Raw genomic sequence first — 17,103 nt, 5'->3', positions numbered from 1 at the left:
AAAAAAAAAAAAAGGGGGGGGGGGGGGGGGCGACAGACGGGTCGCCGCGCGCGCAGCCGTCCTCGCTGGCTTCGGGAGAGTCTGGCGGATGACGCATGCAAATGGCGCATCATTGGCCTGTCACTAGGCAATGCCTCCTTTACTAGGAGGCATTGCACTAGGTAAGGCAAGGAAAATAAGTCGCGAAGCTTAAGTTCATTTATACGCAAAACGTTTTAGTTTTCGCGGCAAAGAATTTAAAAAATAAATCAATGCCTGTTAACTTAAGCTCACTTTCTTTTTTTTTTTTTCGATGCTCGCGGCAGCTAACGTTCGATGTCAAAAGTATAGCGTGACGTATGGTGACGTGTTTCCTGTTGCCAGTTTTTGCCGAGTGTCCCCTCTTGTTGAATTTCTTTCTCTATGTAGCAGTGCCGGCGCTTGCGTCGCGCAAGCGGATACCTGTGGCGCGCGCAACGCTATCGATGATATTCGGCTGCTTCTCAGCCAGACGAGTCGGGCTGAGTCACTTGCGTTTCACGAGATAGCGATAACGCGGCCTAGAGCGTGCGCTCATCATCACTAGTAGGTCGCGTATGTTGTCTCAAGGTAGAAGGCAAGCGCGTGGGCACCAATATACGATGACTCATTCCGTTTCCAGACGACACGCATCCTAGCTAATCAAGCAGACGACAGCCTGTGCGCATGCAGACGACGGAAGCGAGAAACAATTTTGATGGAATAATCGTACGCTTTGAGCTAGCTGCTTTATTTTTACTGGGAAGGAAAACTGTTTCGATTTATCAAGAATGCTAGGTTCAATGCCTACATTACAGTTTCTTAGGCGAAACGTCAAATTTGCGTCACGTTACTAAAGCAAAACGGGGCCATTAGCGCCATTTTGTAAGCGTCGCGCCTACGTCACGCCTCGAAGAAAATGGTTGAATGTCCAGGGGCCGTATTCTGTAACGCTTCGGTTTTCGAAGGATTCGGTTTGCGTGCAGCGATTGGTCGCCGCCTGGGTGACGCCATCGCCTCAGGGCGCGAACGCATTTTTTGATGACGTCACGCACATGTCAATCACGCGGAAACCGAATTTGTCGTCTGCTACGAAGCGAAGCCGCGCGCGCTGCTTCGGTCTGATCCGAAGCGCGGTGTGCCGTGTGCACGGGCGAGATCGCGGCACTCGGAGCAAAATGACGGCGTGTGCGGTGCCTGTGGCGCCTGTTACCGTGCTTTTAGCGAGCCTCCGTGATAGACAGCGACAACCTCGACGTCGACAAGACGCCTTTGAGATGACAGACGAGGGATTCCGGCGACAATTCAGATTCTCAAAAGAGACAGCGCTCCGACTGTGCGAGGAACTTGAGTGTGTATTTTGGCCGCAACGCGAAGTTAGCGTACGACGTCCCACCTAGCGGCATAAATGGGTCAACCGAAGTAAACAAAATTCGTTAAGTCACTCACCGCCAGTACAACTCACACACGTTTCATGATGAAAAACGTAAACCTCATCAATACCATGAACAAATTATTTTTATTTACCAAGAAGCGCTCGTAAATTGCTATATTTTTACTCGGTTTGTGACGTTCACTGCCACAAAACGAAACCTTCGCGCCGATTGGTCTCTGTCCTTTCACTTGTTTTCATTACGTCAACGGACCGCCCCAACGTGACGCCACCGCCAAACCGAATCCTTCGAAAACCGAAGAATAGCGGTTTTCAGTTTACAAACTGCGCCGCGTTGCGCGGAACCGCCACCGATTCTGCTCCCACTGGCGCTGCAGTCGCACCCGGATCCCGCGCTGCGCAGTCGGGGCAGCCAGCTCGAGTAGTCCTCTTCTTTATTCTATGTAGTCCTCCCTGTACTCTCGTAGAAGCTGTGCTTGTGCCGGTTAACCTCCCGCATTCTTTTGTCTGGTGCCACGTTTTCGGAGCTTTGCTGGCGCTCCGTAGCTGATGTGTTTCTCCGAATACATCGATCTGATAATTTGATTCTGTGTTGTGTGTGCATCTAAGCCGACCAAGCCATGCCGACGTGTTGTGTGCCCGGCTGTACGAGCGGGTACCGGAACGACACAAGCTCGTCGGGCCGGCATTTCTTCTCCGCTCCTAGCGACGAGAAACTACGCTTAGCGTGGAACAGGGCCATACCCCGCGCCGACAAAGACCTCACAAGGAAGTCCAGAGTATGCTCCTTGCACTTTTATGACCAGGACATTCTTAAGACGTACGTACACGTGATAAATGGAGAAACTGTGGAAATCCCGAGGGGTAAGTGGAGTCTCGTCGACGGAGCGCTTCCGAAAATCTTCCCGAACTTGCCCTCGTATCTAACAAAGCCAGCGGACAAGAGGCGCAAACGAAAGCGAGAAAGCAATGGGTCCACTAACCATGGGACAGCATCCCCGCAATCGGAAGAAGCTTCTTGCAGCATAATTCCTGCTGATGCCGTGAAAGACAATATGCCTGAGCCGTGCGCGCCATGGTTTAGTGAAATGGAATGTGTAGAGCTGCCACCATCATGGCAGAGAATCACCGTGGAGAACAGCAGCGGTAAATTTGCGGCACTTTTCACATTGAAGTTTGAAAATAAGGCACTGCAAATCGAGAAATGCATTGTTGTGGGTAATTGTGACAGAGTGGCCACCGCAAGTTACCCTTGTGAGTACCGGCCTGTACTTTAGATTTGTAGAGTGCGAACTTGAGCTTACTGAAAAGTGGATGAACAACCAAGCGCATTTATGATTTATTTCGTGGCAGTAGTAGACAGAAGTGAATATTGCTTTGTTACTTTCTAATCCATGCTGAAATCGCTAGTTTGGGCAGTGGCCACGATTTGCCCGCCGAGATAGCATGAAGCAGCATTTACATTGAAATGGGGGTGTGCTCACGAGCACGGAAGACCCTGTTGTTCGTTGCGACGCGCGTAGGTTTCCGCATGAATCGTTTATGTAGTGATACAGATGCAGAATGTTTTGTTCAAATGACGCTAGTTATAACCTTACGCGAATTGGAAAATAGCAGGGCATGCGGGAAGTATCGAAAAAGGTTACTAAAAGGTAGCGAAACGACGCACGCAATGTGTAACGCCAGACGTTGCCGGTAGCTCCGGACTGCAAAGCATGCCGCGCTCACATGTTTTGAAGCAAACACAGAAGTAGCAATAGTGGCTAAGATATGTTGCAGCGATGCATTTAAGGTTTTCCGCACGGTTAAACGTAAATAAACGCGCACATTGAGCGCCCCAATACGGCCTTACGAGCCAATTAAGCAGCCGCGAGGCTGGATCTCGATGGAACGCTCCCGCCACCTGTCGGCCAAACTGAAAATGGAGACACGGGCGAAGCACGGCGCCGGCGGAGACTGAACCTATAAATATATATAGTTCTAGTAACGTTGGCTTGGCCGTGACATCACCGGAGATGAAATGAACCTCGGAGCCGCCGCGGCAGAACTCTCGTCGACTCTGTGCCGTGCACATGTTGCCTTGACATGGGACGACCAAAGAAGATCCGGACACCTGGAGAAGAAGTGGCTTACCAGGAAGCACGCCGTGCTGCCAGGCGAGAATGCAATCGACGACGACGAGCCGATCCGGAATACCGTACCGAGGTTGCTGCAGAGAAGAGACGTCGCCGAGCCGAGGACCCTGAGTTTCGAGAACGGGCGCGTTCTCCATGACTCGGTAGCGACCCCGGCTATACCGAGTCATGGAGAACTTTCAGCGTCATGCCCGTCGATCTATGGGTGGTGCGAACGGCCGATTCCTACGAGAATTCCTGGGCATCGAGTTTGGGCACAGCCGCCGCGTCTGCGACCGGCATTGGCTTGACGTCGGCCTGAGCAGCGCCGCTCGCTCCTCCGCCGTAGCTCTGCTAGGCGACGCACGGGACGTCATCGCTCGGCGAGGTTACCACCCTCTCCCTGGTTACCCTTGCTCGACGAGACGCGGATGCGGTGCATTCCGAGTGACGAGGACGGCGCGAAATGCAGCACGTCGCATCTCGACGCCGGCTACAGCCGGGGCACGCCGACGAACGCCGGATACGTCGGCCGCGCCTCGCGCCGGACTCACGGTAAGGGCGCGTTCACACTGAGACATTCGGCGTCTGGAGCGGCGCGGAACCCAGTTCGGCGGCGGCGAGATCCGCCGGAATAGCCCTTTCCGCGCCGATCGCTCCTGGACCGATTTTTGCGGCAGCTGCCGCCGGATTCCCTCACCGCGGGCCAATAGGAGCGCGAGTGGGAAATTCGAAAGATGGCGGCCAAGTCCGACGCGCTCGTCATGTCGCAGTCTTCAAGGCTCGTCGCGACATCGAAAATGCTCATCGAATAGGTGCGTGCCCACCCCATCGTTTTCGACAAGCACCATGTGAAACACAACGTGACCTGACAAAGTGGCGTGACCCAGCTTCTCGCGGTCTTGCAGGACGAACCCCCGCCACCGCTGGCGTCGTTGCTTCGGGGGAGCGGCGCCGGGTCTTCACGCCGGGTTTTCGGGGGAGCGGCGCCGGGTCTTCACGAAGTGCTTGGAAAAGCACGGAAGGAAGTCTGGTTTCATCTCACCCGGGAGCGGCATCACCTAGGCGAGAAGAAGTTTCTCGAAGTGTGGGCTCGCCCAGCTGTGATTTTTGAAGAGTCAGGTGGAAAGCTTTCCATTAAGTTATGATGCATGCTTCTAAGGTCACTCGACTGGACAGCATGCGCCAGTCGATCCACGTATTTCCGTTCGCCTCAGTGGAACACAGAGTTGGAACCGGTGCTGGCGCAACAGAGTGCGCTGCGCCGCGGACGGCTTCTGTTGTCTCCATGGTTGTTTGCCTTGACACCTTTTCCGTCGAGGCAATCCAGGGATCTGATGGGCTTGTGTCCCTGACGACCGACATGGCTGTTTGTGTGAAGCGTGAAATAGCACAGTGTGCGCCGCTCTACAGCGGCCCCCTTGTCCGGGAAGGACCGTTGGCCCAAATCAAAGCCCCCCACCCAGTCAGCCCGGGTAGGGGGGGGGTGCCGGGGTCAATGTACCGAATGATGCTGGGTTGTTGAGTACATGAACGCTCTGGGGCGTGGTACCTACGGGTGCCAAGTCCCCTTCCCATCTGACAACGGCACGGCGGCGTGCCATACCTCTCCTCAGCGACCGCGCACGATTACGAAACCATTATTGCTTTTACCTTGCTTCTGTGCGATCAGCTGTCGGAAATGCAACTGAGTTTTCGCTAAGAAACTGTGCTCCAATCATGCTAGATTGAATCATGTGGATTGAAGACGTGTGCAGTAGTTGCATGTTAAGGAATAGAATGAATCTGTGTGACCAAGTTCGCGGACCGCTGCTGCAACTGTCCGAACGTGTTACCGGCACTTCGTGATGTGCGGCTTTTCTCGAGGATACAGAAATTTGCTCACCCGCCAGCCTTGTATCGCTAACCTTCAAAGAAAGGGCTTCATCCCGAGAACGTCGGATAGAGTGAGTACCACTCGTTAAACAATGACAAAGGGAGTAGCGTCGCTTCCTGTCATAGTAAGTTTCGCGCACGTTATCTATACACATATGTCCCAAATGGCGGGAAAACTTACGCCCACTCTATCGCCGACGTATCAAGAATAAGGGAATGGGCGCACACTTGAATATGTGCGGACTGTATACGCACAATAAATGACGGACTACATCTATAGCGCACGAATGGTCGAAGCTGAATATTTCGTGACGGTCCACAAGAGTAAGCAAGTTACTCGCTGTAATATATATTTGCTACAAGGTATTACAATGTACAAAACAGCTACGTTGCAAGCCTTGTGCGCAGCAAGGACAAATTTATTGGAACTGAGCACACCCGCGAGCGATTAGGCAGAAAATAATCAGGTAGTGGCCGCACCGAGGAACTTCACCGAGTCAGAAACTGACAAGCCACTGCATCAAAATATTTGCCGAATAAAGAACAAACAGCAAAACACAATAATCCTGACTGAATTCATAATCGGAAAGCTTGGATAGCTTGCAATACACATTTAGCCCCGCTTTTAGAACAAGCACCATATATGCTGCTTGCGCCGTTTGGACATAGTTTAATCAGCTCCGAAAGCGCTTTTGCATGTTCTCTGAAGCTGTGATCAAAGCTTCGTGTCATCCACCTAGTCAGCGTCTACGATATCTCCGCAAAACAGAGGTTTTCTAAGCCGCGCCGGCGTCATACACTTCCATTGTAAACAAGGAGGCAACGGAGGCTGTTGAGGCAAGCAATGGACGCGTCACCACGTGATCAAACATGGCAGCGCCCACGGGATCGCCGCGAAAAGGGTCAATAGACCTTTTTATCGGGCGAGGAGGAAAGGGCGCGCGACGAGCCTTTCCTCCTCTCTGGCTTGTGCAAGCCGGCCCGGCGCGGCTTGAATGTGTTGCCGGTCACGCGCTGCGGAACGATTCGGAAGTGTTTTAGCTGTTCTGAGTGCAATTTACGGGATGTCAACTCTTACGAGGTCGTCGAACAACCACTGTGCAGCCTTTAGGTGCAGCAGTAGCTACAGTATCTGGAAATTTCTCTTGGATGTGCAAAAAAATTTGACGCACGTCATCAGCTGCGGTGTGTGTATGTATTGTGAACTATGTTGGATGTATCGCGGCTTTCACTCGACGAAGAGTTGTAAAACATTTGCATCAACCACTGGCATCGTTATCATGCATTTTAAGTCTAGTCGACTTGGAATCACTATGTCTACGTTAGCCTCCTGCAAGAGGCCGAAGGCTTTGCTCAACACAGCGAGCACTGCGGTTGACAAACCAACATGATACACACAATTGCTTCGTGCTTAGATCGGCATTGCCTTTTTTTTTTGGCCTGTAAGGCACAATATACAAAGGGGATCGCATAAAGAGAATCCAACAGCTATTTGTAAGGACACAATTTCCGTAACGTGGGTGAATGCGTCGTAAATGACTGAACTTAGGAGACTGAAAAAAAAAAAAAGAGTTCATATGTCCTCCTTTTGCGGCAAAATAAAACAGAACATGGGATAGCAACGTAATAATTCGTGCTGCATGCTTGGACTACTTGGACCATACGCTATATAGAACAAACAGATCTATAACACAGCATTTAGTACTGCCTCGGGCGCTCGATCGCACAGTCTGCAGCTGGTCGTTCGACCACTCGAAAAGTGTGATTCACACTGTACGGTATGCGGTTATTATTATCCAAACTATTTTATTTATAGGCGGAAACCTTGCCCAGGAAACAAGGCAGTCGCCCAGTGTATCTACACATAACTTGAACGCTTGTCAAACAGCAGACTTATTCTCAAGCAGAACGGTACCCACGCTGTTAGCATCGTCAAATGTTTTGTAACTACTCATTGCAGCTTAACCAGAGCTTAGAATTACAGTGCTGAGAATGCTGCCGTAAGGTAGCATTCGTGAAACGAATTTTCAGAAATACCCAACTGATATCGGAGGCTGATTGTAAGCTGAAACAAACGCGCACACCTCGCGCTGGGTGCTCCTTCCGCCTTAACATCAGCAGTTACTCCAGCCGCTTAATTCAGACTTAAATTCCTTCACTACGCCTCACAGGACCATTCCCCACGTAGAATACGCCATTTCATGCTAAATAGACCGCGCGAGTGCGAAAAAATCCACCAGAAACTGCCGCCGAGCGTATACCACAGCATACAACACGGGCGTTCGCCCAAGCCAGCAAGTAAGTAAGTAAGTAAGTGTGTGGTCCTGATCCCTTTTGACGCAGGGCAGGCGTTTGTCAAACGCCACAGGATATGTAGCATGCCAACTGCTCATAGATGGTGCCACTGCCTACTCAATGGCGGCGCCCATGAAAAAACGGTCTATAGTGCTGCGCTTTCGCTGGCGTGGCGTCGCCGTGCCGAGCGCGATGCTAGGTAGGACTATAAAGTGGCCTTTAGAAGACTGCGCGCCGGCCCCGAGTCTCAGGGTCGGCTTAGTTTGGCTAAGAACTAGCCAAACCAAGTTAAGGAAAGGAAAGCAAAGTTAAAGCTAGGGAAGGGCCACCAGCTTCGCTGTTTGCCCAGTCTTCGCACCACTTAGTGTGAAGCTGCCCCTAATCTTTTCTCATAGCCTTAATGCATAAGTTGGTACTCTTCAGTCGACTCATAGTTATATGTGGTATCGTTGTAAGTGGGCTGCACCGTAGTCACTATTCATAAATGCGAATATTTTTCAAATACTTTTTAATATTTCAAGGTCCCGCCACGATGGCTTAGCGACTATGGTGTTACGCTGCTATGCACGTGGTCGCGGCTGTGGCGGCCGCGTTTCGATGGGGTGACATGCAAAAACACCAGTGTCCCATGCATTGGGGGCATGTTGAAGATCCCTAGGTGGTCAATATTATTCCGGAGTCCCCCACTACAGCATGCCTCGTAATAAAAGTGTGGTTTTAGCACGTAAAACCCAAGAATTCAATTCAAGCGACAGTAAAAGGCTCAAAAGTTTGACAGCCTGGGTTTCTTCAACATGCGCAAGCACTCGACCATTCTTGCATTTCACCTCAACCTAAATCAAGGTTGGAAATGTAACCCGCGCTCTTTGTGCACAGCAAAATCTAGCTAGCATGCAAAACATATCAATGCATGTCTCTTCGAATGGTGTTAAGGTTACTCTTGCACCCAAAAGGGTGTTCTTGTTCTCCTTACCTTCTAGGGCCACAAAAGGCTGACGTGGCAACACAGTGCGCCGTACGAATGGCACTAAAAGCCAGCCAGGCAGCAGTCAACCCACGAAGCACGAGGACGGCGGGCGTACAAACGACGAGCATGACAAGCCAGCTAGTGGGTGTGTATTGATATGTTGTGTGAAGTACTCTCTGTTTACTCATCTAAACACTGTCACACCCATACCTGCCAACTCTCCCTATTTGTTCAGGCGACTCCTGAATTTCGACCAATCCTCTGGTTTGTACAAGCATGGCCATAGATCTGCCAAAAAACTTCCCCGACCCCATTGCAAAAATAAAGGGAAAAAAAAACAAGCAGTACAGCCATGCACTAGGTAGCTAGCCAAAGTCAGATTTAATTTTTTTTTAATTATGCGGATCCCATGCACTATGGTAATTGATATTTATGATTATGTTATGTTTATGGTCAAGTTCTTCAGAGTTCTGTGCAAACCGAGAATGGCGAGTTGATGTTAAATGCTACCTTGCGTGTTCCATTCGCATTTGTCTACGTAGTACGCAGGGCAAAACACATTTGTTTTAGGTGTGCGCCAATGTTCATAGTCTGCGAGAAGATTAGTACTGTCATTGTCCCCACATGGCGTATCTCATCGTGGCTTTATGTGCCAAATCCACAATCTGATTATGAGGCATGCCGTAGTGGGAGACTCCAGATTAATTACGACCACCTGCGATTGATTAAAGCGTGATAATGGTGATAATTCTCAGCAGCGACACGATTGTGCCGCTGCTAAAAGTTTACACCTGCAGCGAAGTAGAATACACTTGGTTTACTGTAATATTAGCTTTGTGTTTTGTCTGGTTAAGCTCTGTGCCACTAGGCGACTGCACCGCGCAGGCCGTTTGCATTTGCGCCTTTGCTCATCCGGTAAAATGCCCAGTGCGCTTGCGTATATTCAAATACCAGACACGCTAAAACTCTCCAGTGTTGGCACCTACTGTGACAAAACACGTACGGCATGTTTAGTGTTTTGACAATGATAAGCACGGCGCCATCTCTACCCGCCGTGGTTGCTCAGTGGCTATGGTGTTGGGCTGCTGAGCACGAGGTCGCGGGATCGAATCCCGGCCACGGCGGCCGCATTTCGATGGGGGCGAAATGCGAAAAAGCCCGTGTACTTAGATTTAGGTGCACGTTAAAGAACCCCAGGTGGTCCAAATTTCCGGAGTCCCCCACTACGGCGTGCCTCATAATCAGATAGTAGTTTTGGCATGTAAAACTCCATTTTTTTACAGCGCCATCTCTGAGAAATTTACAAAACAGTTTCAATGCACCAGCGACATGCAAGGATAACGTAACCACCATTACGTTGTTCTAAAGCTGCCTAGCTTCACTGGCGAACTCGGCGACGTGCACAGTGCCAAGAGGCCAGAGACCAGGGAAGAACGATAGCCAAAATGAAGCACAGCTTGACACCTTTTAGTCACATGTCGATACAACTTTTGTCAGGTTGCATACTCTCGAGCAGATTAGACCTTTTGTATTACATTTTTAACTCGTTAAAGCGCAAGGTGCACAACTTATGCGTAAAGCAGTGTGATCTTAATCAGGAAGCCCTAGTCGACATAACCAGAGTATCGCGCATGTTGTGATCCCCGCCCATGCTACAGTCTACCAATCGGTGCTCGGGTTGACTTCCCAAGCTGCTGGCAACAACTGCAACATGTCGCCGACAGACACGCCAAAGAGAGAGAAAGAGGAAACCTTTTTTCAATAGCTTAAGCTGTTCCTTAATGAAGAGCGTCCTTTGCTTCCTGCATACCACTGTCAAAGCAGGCAGCTTCAACATGTCTAAAGCTGTCATCTCTCATGAGTGATCACATGCTCCTCCATGTTACGAGGCCTGTAAGAAGCCATTCATGTCAGTGCTCAAGGCATCTCCTTAGAAATTCTAAGAGTGTCAAATATTTCTAAATAATTTGTCCCCAAAATCTGACTTGGAATATGCGCTGGTGTACTAGTACACCGTTTTGTGCCACAGTCAAAAAGGTGCACATGCTAAGGAATGCAGTATGCTTGGCTTTTCCAAATGGCAGCGGCTCGCTGCTGTACTGAAACGCGAAAAGCACTAAACAGTCATACATCTCTCTAGGAACAGCTAGCACACGTCACAAAGTTTGAAAGTAAACTTTTTATTCATAACATTCATTCAGATGCTTTACATGTGTGGACAAAAGTACAAACGCTGCGTGCAGCAGCATGGTGTGTGGTACGTCAAAATGTAACCGTAAATTTCTGTACAGCAAAATCTCCTCACCATTCGGCAACATTTTCCTCCAGCTCACCGCTCTTGAACGCATGATACAGATCAATTACTTCAATACATCGTTGGACAAAAGGTGGAAAGGTTTTTCGTTGCATTTGCCAACACTTTAGCCGCATTGCCACTTGTGGCTGTCAATCACAATGACGAGCCTTGACCAGTATATGAGAAGGATTTGGCAGAAGCTGCCCTGCCTATTAGCGGCTACAGCATGCATGGAAAAAAAAAATGCTTATTCATATGGGTGGAAAATAATAGTGTATATGAATTGCAGCATGCAGAGATACATAAATGTGTCACAAACAACATAATGCATGCACAAAGCTCTAGACCAGAAGTCTCAAACATGAAGCCCACAAAGTGCTTGTGTCTGTCTCAAATTTTTCAATCTCTTCCATTTCCTAATAAAGTTTCCTAAGGTTTATTCAGCCTTCATCCCCCTAGAATGTGACATGTCTACAGCCAGACACCAGACTTAGGCTTGAAACTTCTGCTCTAGACATAGCAAACACCGGCTGTCACATTCTTTTGCCACTTGCAGATCTTGGCACTGTCTCGTGGAGCCGTGACCTCACAACCTCGTCATGGTGGTGACCTCTGCTGCCAAATTCTGCTGGTGGCGTCCCAGCCTTTTCGAATCGGGGCAGCTTTTGCCGCGGACTGTGCTGTTCACACCTGGCCACACATCCTCGCAAAACGACACTTTTGCGGGGATGACGTCGCATGACAATTCTCTTGCCCTGCGCTAGCACTTCGCCTCGCTGCCAGTCGGAGCAATATACAACTGTTTACCTTTGTCTTCTTTTCATTCTGGGCACACACATCATCTGCAACAGCTGTGCATTGGAACAATAAGTACATGTGTAGTGCAACAGGGAAAAAATATGGAGCCATATTATACAGTAGTTTCAATAAGTACAGTGCTTTAAAGTGCATATATACCATATCGCTGTTTAGTGTATATATGTATGTACAAACAAACATGCATAATACTGCAGGGTGCAAAATAACACAACGGCAGGGAATGTCTTGCACGTTATATAATGTGCCGCATACTAGCACAGACTGCAAGCACTTCAAAGAATTGGAATATGGAAGGCTTTTTCAAGGCAAAAAATAGACAAGCAACATGCCATCAACTATGCACCACCATACATTGTATTCGTGCATCTTTCCAATAGTATGTACGAAATAACCAATTCAAATAAGAACTCTGCATAAGGTTTAAATCCATGCAAAACAATTTGGCTTTAGCATGGCACAATTTAGTACAGTGCTAAAGCTTATGCTTTTAAATGCTATCGTTTGTGCTACAATTACCGTATAGACTTGTGTAAGGGCTGCACTTTTATTTTACGAGGTGCAGTCTTTACATGGGACGAAACCTTTTGGTCAAAATGGTGCCAGCGACTACAGCACACCTCGGATATACCATTGCATCGGAGGTCAACGCGCAGCTCTCGCCATCTAGTAGTGGCACGTTGAAGTACTGCAGCGTGCGGCATCGAGGCGCCGAACGCGATTGCTTCTTAGATGGGAATATTTTTTTCCAAATTTTGGGCTGCCAAGTTGGGAGTGCGGCCCTTACGAGAGTCTATACGGTACACTGCAGTGGAACTTCACGTCCTTTCCTCGGGCATCTTGTGTTCAATTTCCCGAACTTGTGCCATTTCTTCTAATCTGGCATTATTATTTTTTACTGTTATGTGAAAGGACTAGCTGTCACTATTTTTGGGTGACAGTATGTTTTTCTTGTCATATATTTATCATTAAAGATTTATTCATTTTTACAAGTGGGCACACTTTATTCGTGAAGATATTGTGCTTTTCTAAAAAAGATGCCACTGCAATGGATACTCGCGCTTAATTTCACTGAGCAATTTTTTCAAATGAAAAAACGCTGCTCGGGGAGGATTGTTAGGGGGTTATCTTTGCAATCTGTGACTGTGATCCAAACATAAATTTCCTTTTGTTCAATGCAAACAAGCTGACCTAGTTAGTAGATAGCTTTAGTTTATCCATATAGATGTATTACCTTTTACAGAATTACTGGGTTAACAGATCTGTGAATGGCAGTAGCTACGTTGGTAGGAACACCAGATGTTTTGTCCAACCACAATGCGTTTAACATGGTTTATGTTATATGAGGGGGTCTTGTCGGAGAACTCTATAAAGGGTTTCATGTTAAACGATTGTCACCGCCAACAGTTGATGCCAGCAGCTAAGTAGAATATGGTTGGCCGCTAGAATAATAGCTCTGTGTCCTCTCTAGTTAAGGTTTGCACCACCAGCTGGTGCTATTAGCACTGCCCTAGCTGCCCACGTATCCGGTGACCTAGTGTTCTGCAAAGGGCAATACATTAACAGACAAGCTAAAACTCTCCAATAGCTGCGATTAGCCGGCACGCAAGTTCTGCACTTCAGAGTCTCCAAGGAACATCAGGTCATACAGTCCATGACATTGCACCTAAGTATACATGCTATCTCTAGCAAGCCCAGCAAGGTAAGTTGACCAGGAACCCTGGACGCATGAACGGTTGGTAGTGTGACCAATTGCAGGAAAATGTAACAGTCCTAGAAAAGCGTTGGACCATGTGGCACAGTTCTAATAACCGCAAAATTTTGCAAGAACTAGATTCTGCCTATAGAGATACCACTACAGTTGAACCCGATTAAACGAAGGTGCATCCAACATTAAAATACAATTGGTATAGCCAACTTTTGTCATAGGCATATATGGACATACTGCAATATCTGATAATTTGTTATATCCATGTTTGTTTTATTGAGGTAAGACTGTATCAAGCCACGCATGACTACAAAAAGATGGTCACCATGTCCTACCACCAGTTGCAAACTTAGTTCCTAAAGAACCCTAATTTGGGCATGTCGGTAATCCAAACTTGAAGTTTCAACGCAAGAACTACACCGGACCAAAAGAAAGAAAGACAAAGCACCATCAACCAGGTTGATGGTGCTTTGTCCCTCGTCTTTTCTTTTCATACAGTGCAGTTATCATGCTGAAGTTCAAGTTTGATTCCTAATGTAGTATGAACCATTACATTCGTTAACCTGCAAGCCGCTGCATACTGACAAAACATGCAGTCAAATCTCAACTGACAATGTGCAAATGAACTGCATCCAACATTAAAATACAACTGGTATAGCCAATTTTTGTCATAGATAGTGCAGCATATACATATATGCCTGATAATTTGTCATATCCATGTTTGTTTTTATTGAGGTACGACTGTATCAAGCCACGCATGACTTCAAAAAAAGATGATCACCATGTCCTACCACCAGTTGCAAACTTGGTTCCTAAAGAACCATATGCTGGGCATGTTGGTAATCCAAAGTTGAAACTTCAATGCGAGAACCACATCAGACCAAAAGAAAGAAAGAGACAAAGTGCTGACTATCAACCAGGTTGATGGTGCTTTGTCCCGCTTGTCTTCCTTTTCATATGGTGCAGTTTTTGTGCTGAAGGTTCGAGTTTAGTTCCTAATGTAGCATGAACCATTACATTCATTAACCTGCAAGCAGCTGCTTACTGACAAAACTTGCGGTCAAATCTCAATTGACAATGTGCAAATGAACTGTACTACTATCCGTGGAAGTGTCAACATGGCAGCCAATGTGCGTTGCAGCTGCGCACAGTAAAAACTCGTTCCGCAAAACTCGAGCGCAGAATGCCAACAGTCTTAAAATATTGTGTGAGTATTCTTGTTTAATGACTGTGAAGTGTTGTACTTTGTTTTGCAACCCTAAACTTCTACGTGTACAAATTCCAGAAAGAGCAACAGTGCTTGCAACTTTATGTACAGCTCTTTTGAAGCCAGCAGTAAGAAGCAGTCCTGGCTCTTCAAGATCTGCTTTTCTAGTGGACACCGAGCTAATTTATTTTCTAGGGTTGTGCAGCAAATGCCTCAAATATGTCTGATGCAGCATCAACTATAGTGTGTGAATGTGTCATGAAGCAGCCTTTAAGTCCAACCTAATCACCAAGTTCAGTATGCATGGTGGTGCTCATTCTAAAGCTTTATCATATTGTGTCAGGGTTGCCAGGTTTGGCCAAAGTGACTACATTGTCGGTCAAATTTTAGTTGCTCTACCACTTTATTACTTGAGATCACTTGACTGCCTAGGCACAACTGTTTAAACACCTTCAATGCTTAAGTAACTACAAAAGTTCAATATTAATTCCGATTTTGCATTGACGATCATACGAGGTGTGCTCAAAAAGAACCCGAACTTTTGCTATAACACCTTTACTGCTTATGGTACAGCATTTTAAGTGCTGTCCCCTTCAAAGTAGTCCGCTCTACTGGCAATGCACTCTTCTCATTTTTTCTTCCATTTTTCGAAAGCCTCCTGGAACACACTTTCTGGAATGGCGAGCAGGTCTCTTCACGCATTGTCCTGGATCTCCTCTACGGTTTGGAAACGACGTCCTTTGAAGGTGGTTTTCAGCTCGGGGAATAGAAAAAAGTCTGCTGGGCTAGATCCGGAGAATACGGTGGGTGGGGCACAACAGGAGTGTGGTGTTTCGCTAAGTAGCTGCGGACAAGGAGCGACGCGTGAGCCGGGGCATTGTCATGATGCAACATCCAAGCCTGATTTTCCCATAATTCCAGGCCTCTTACTGTGCACAGAATCTCTCAAACCTGCTAGGATTCCCCGGCAAACATCTTTGCTTACCGTCTGACCATGTGGCACAAATTCCTGATAATAACTTTGCAGTCAAAAAAACACAACCAACATCCCCTTGATTTCTGACCTGACTCATGCATGCTTTTTTTTGGACGAGGAGAACCTTTAGCCACCCACTGCGATGACTGCACTTTCTTTTCAATATCATAGCCATAAACCCATGTCTCATTGCCTGTTATGATCATCTTAAGAAAGTTTTCATTGTCATTGGCTGCGGCGAGCAGTTCCTGGCTGATTTTAACACGGGTCTGCCTCTGTTCGTCAGTCAACAAACACGGTACAAATTTTGCACTGACACGACGCATCCCAAGTTTGTCACTCAAAATTTCATGACATGATCCTACGCTGATACCCACTTCGTCAGCGACTTCTCGAACAGTCAAACGACGATTTCCACGAATCACACTTAGAACTCTCTCGATGTGGTTATTATCTGTGGATGTGGAAGGTCGTCCAGGCATGGGATCGTCACCGACCGACATTCTTCCGTCTTCAAAACGCTTGAACCAATCATAGCACTGCGTGCGACTCATACAGTCCTCCCCGTATGCTTGGCTAAACAATTGAAATGTCGCTGTGAAAGTTTTCCCAACTTTGTAGCAGAACTTCACACACACACGCTGTTCTTCTCCTTCATTGTCACTTTGGCACCAATCCGAAGAACAGCTTGTTCAGGTGCTCATGTGCTCACTTCAGCGGCTGTAGCTGTAAATGCTGTAGCTACAAAACGCGGCAAATGCCAGTTTGTTGTCTAAACCTGCCACTACATGTGCTAGTAGCCGCAGCGCGCTCCCTCTGCCAGTTGGCACGCTATTTCAAAAGTTCAGTTTCTTTTTGAACACACCTCGAATTCTGCTAATAAAAATAGGATAATGCACATTTCTGCTCAAATTCTAAGTGGCTCAGTGTGCATTTCTGTAACTAACTTGCAGTTCCGCTATTTTCTTGGCAAACATTTTTTTGCAATAAGTAGCATGGAGTGTATGCTTCTGTGAACATTTTGTCACTGCGTGGCAAGTTTTCTTACATGATGCCTAGAACTGGCTCCCTTTTGGCTGCATTCTGGAATTTCGTGGTTGCTTCAAAGAATTCCTGGCCTAGCAACCCTGATCATCGCCACAAACGATTACACTGAACCTGTCTCAAGACACAAGGCGGCGCTTTAATTACACCTTAGCTGTCTGAGCTTGTCAAAGACTAGGGAAAATATTGCATTCAGTTCGTGTAAAGCTTGGCGTTGCCAACTGGCTATTAAATCATAAACATGCACTGAGATCCACCTCACTGTTTTCTCTTGGCATCTACCGCAACGTCAAAAGCTGCTGTTTCTACGCTTCTAACTAGCAAACGTACTATGTAGCTGTGGCTCTGTCTAGTCGTAAATTACAGCTACAGATTCTAGCACCTGACACTACAGAGATTGCAAACCAACCAAAGC

At 47.5% G+C, this 17,103-nt stretch overlaps 2 protein-coding genes across 3 annotated transcripts in view; both read left to right on the top strand.

Annotated features, from left to right (window-relative positions):
- LOC119453496 (uncharacterized) overlaps nucleotides 1-11,746 on the top strand; it is a 50,351-nt gene extending 38,605 nt beyond the window's left edge. Inside the window, exons 4-5 of one of the 2 annotated variants that reach the window (XM_049668191.1) lie at nucleotides 8,655-8,786; nucleotides 11,494-11,746. In XM_049668191.1, coding sequence (XP_049524148.1) covers nucleotides 8,655-8,786; nucleotides 11,494-11,546 — 185 coding nt within the window. In that variant the 3' untranslated portion in view covers nucleotides 11,547-11,746. Of the gene's footprint in view, nucleotides 1-8,627; nucleotides 8,787-11,493 lie in introns of both variants that reach the window. The other variant, XM_037715542.2, reaches the window with a different exon arrangement.
- The window catches only part of LOC119453495 (60S ribosomal protein L10-like), a 295,540-nt gene that overhangs the window by 227,839 nt on the left and 50,598 nt on the right, over nucleotides 1-17,103 (top strand). The window lies entirely within an intron of this gene.

This window comes from Dermacentor silvarum, chromosome 5 (assembly GCF_013339745.2).
Source record: "Dermacentor silvarum isolate Dsil-2018 chromosome 5, BIME_Dsil_1.4, whole genome shotgun sequence".
NCBI classification, from domain to species: Eukaryota; Metazoa; Arthropoda; class Arachnida; order Ixodida; family Ixodidae; genus Dermacentor; species Dermacentor silvarum.
Note: the sequence above shows the minus strand (reverse complement) of the source record. Positions and strands in the feature narration are given on the sequence as shown.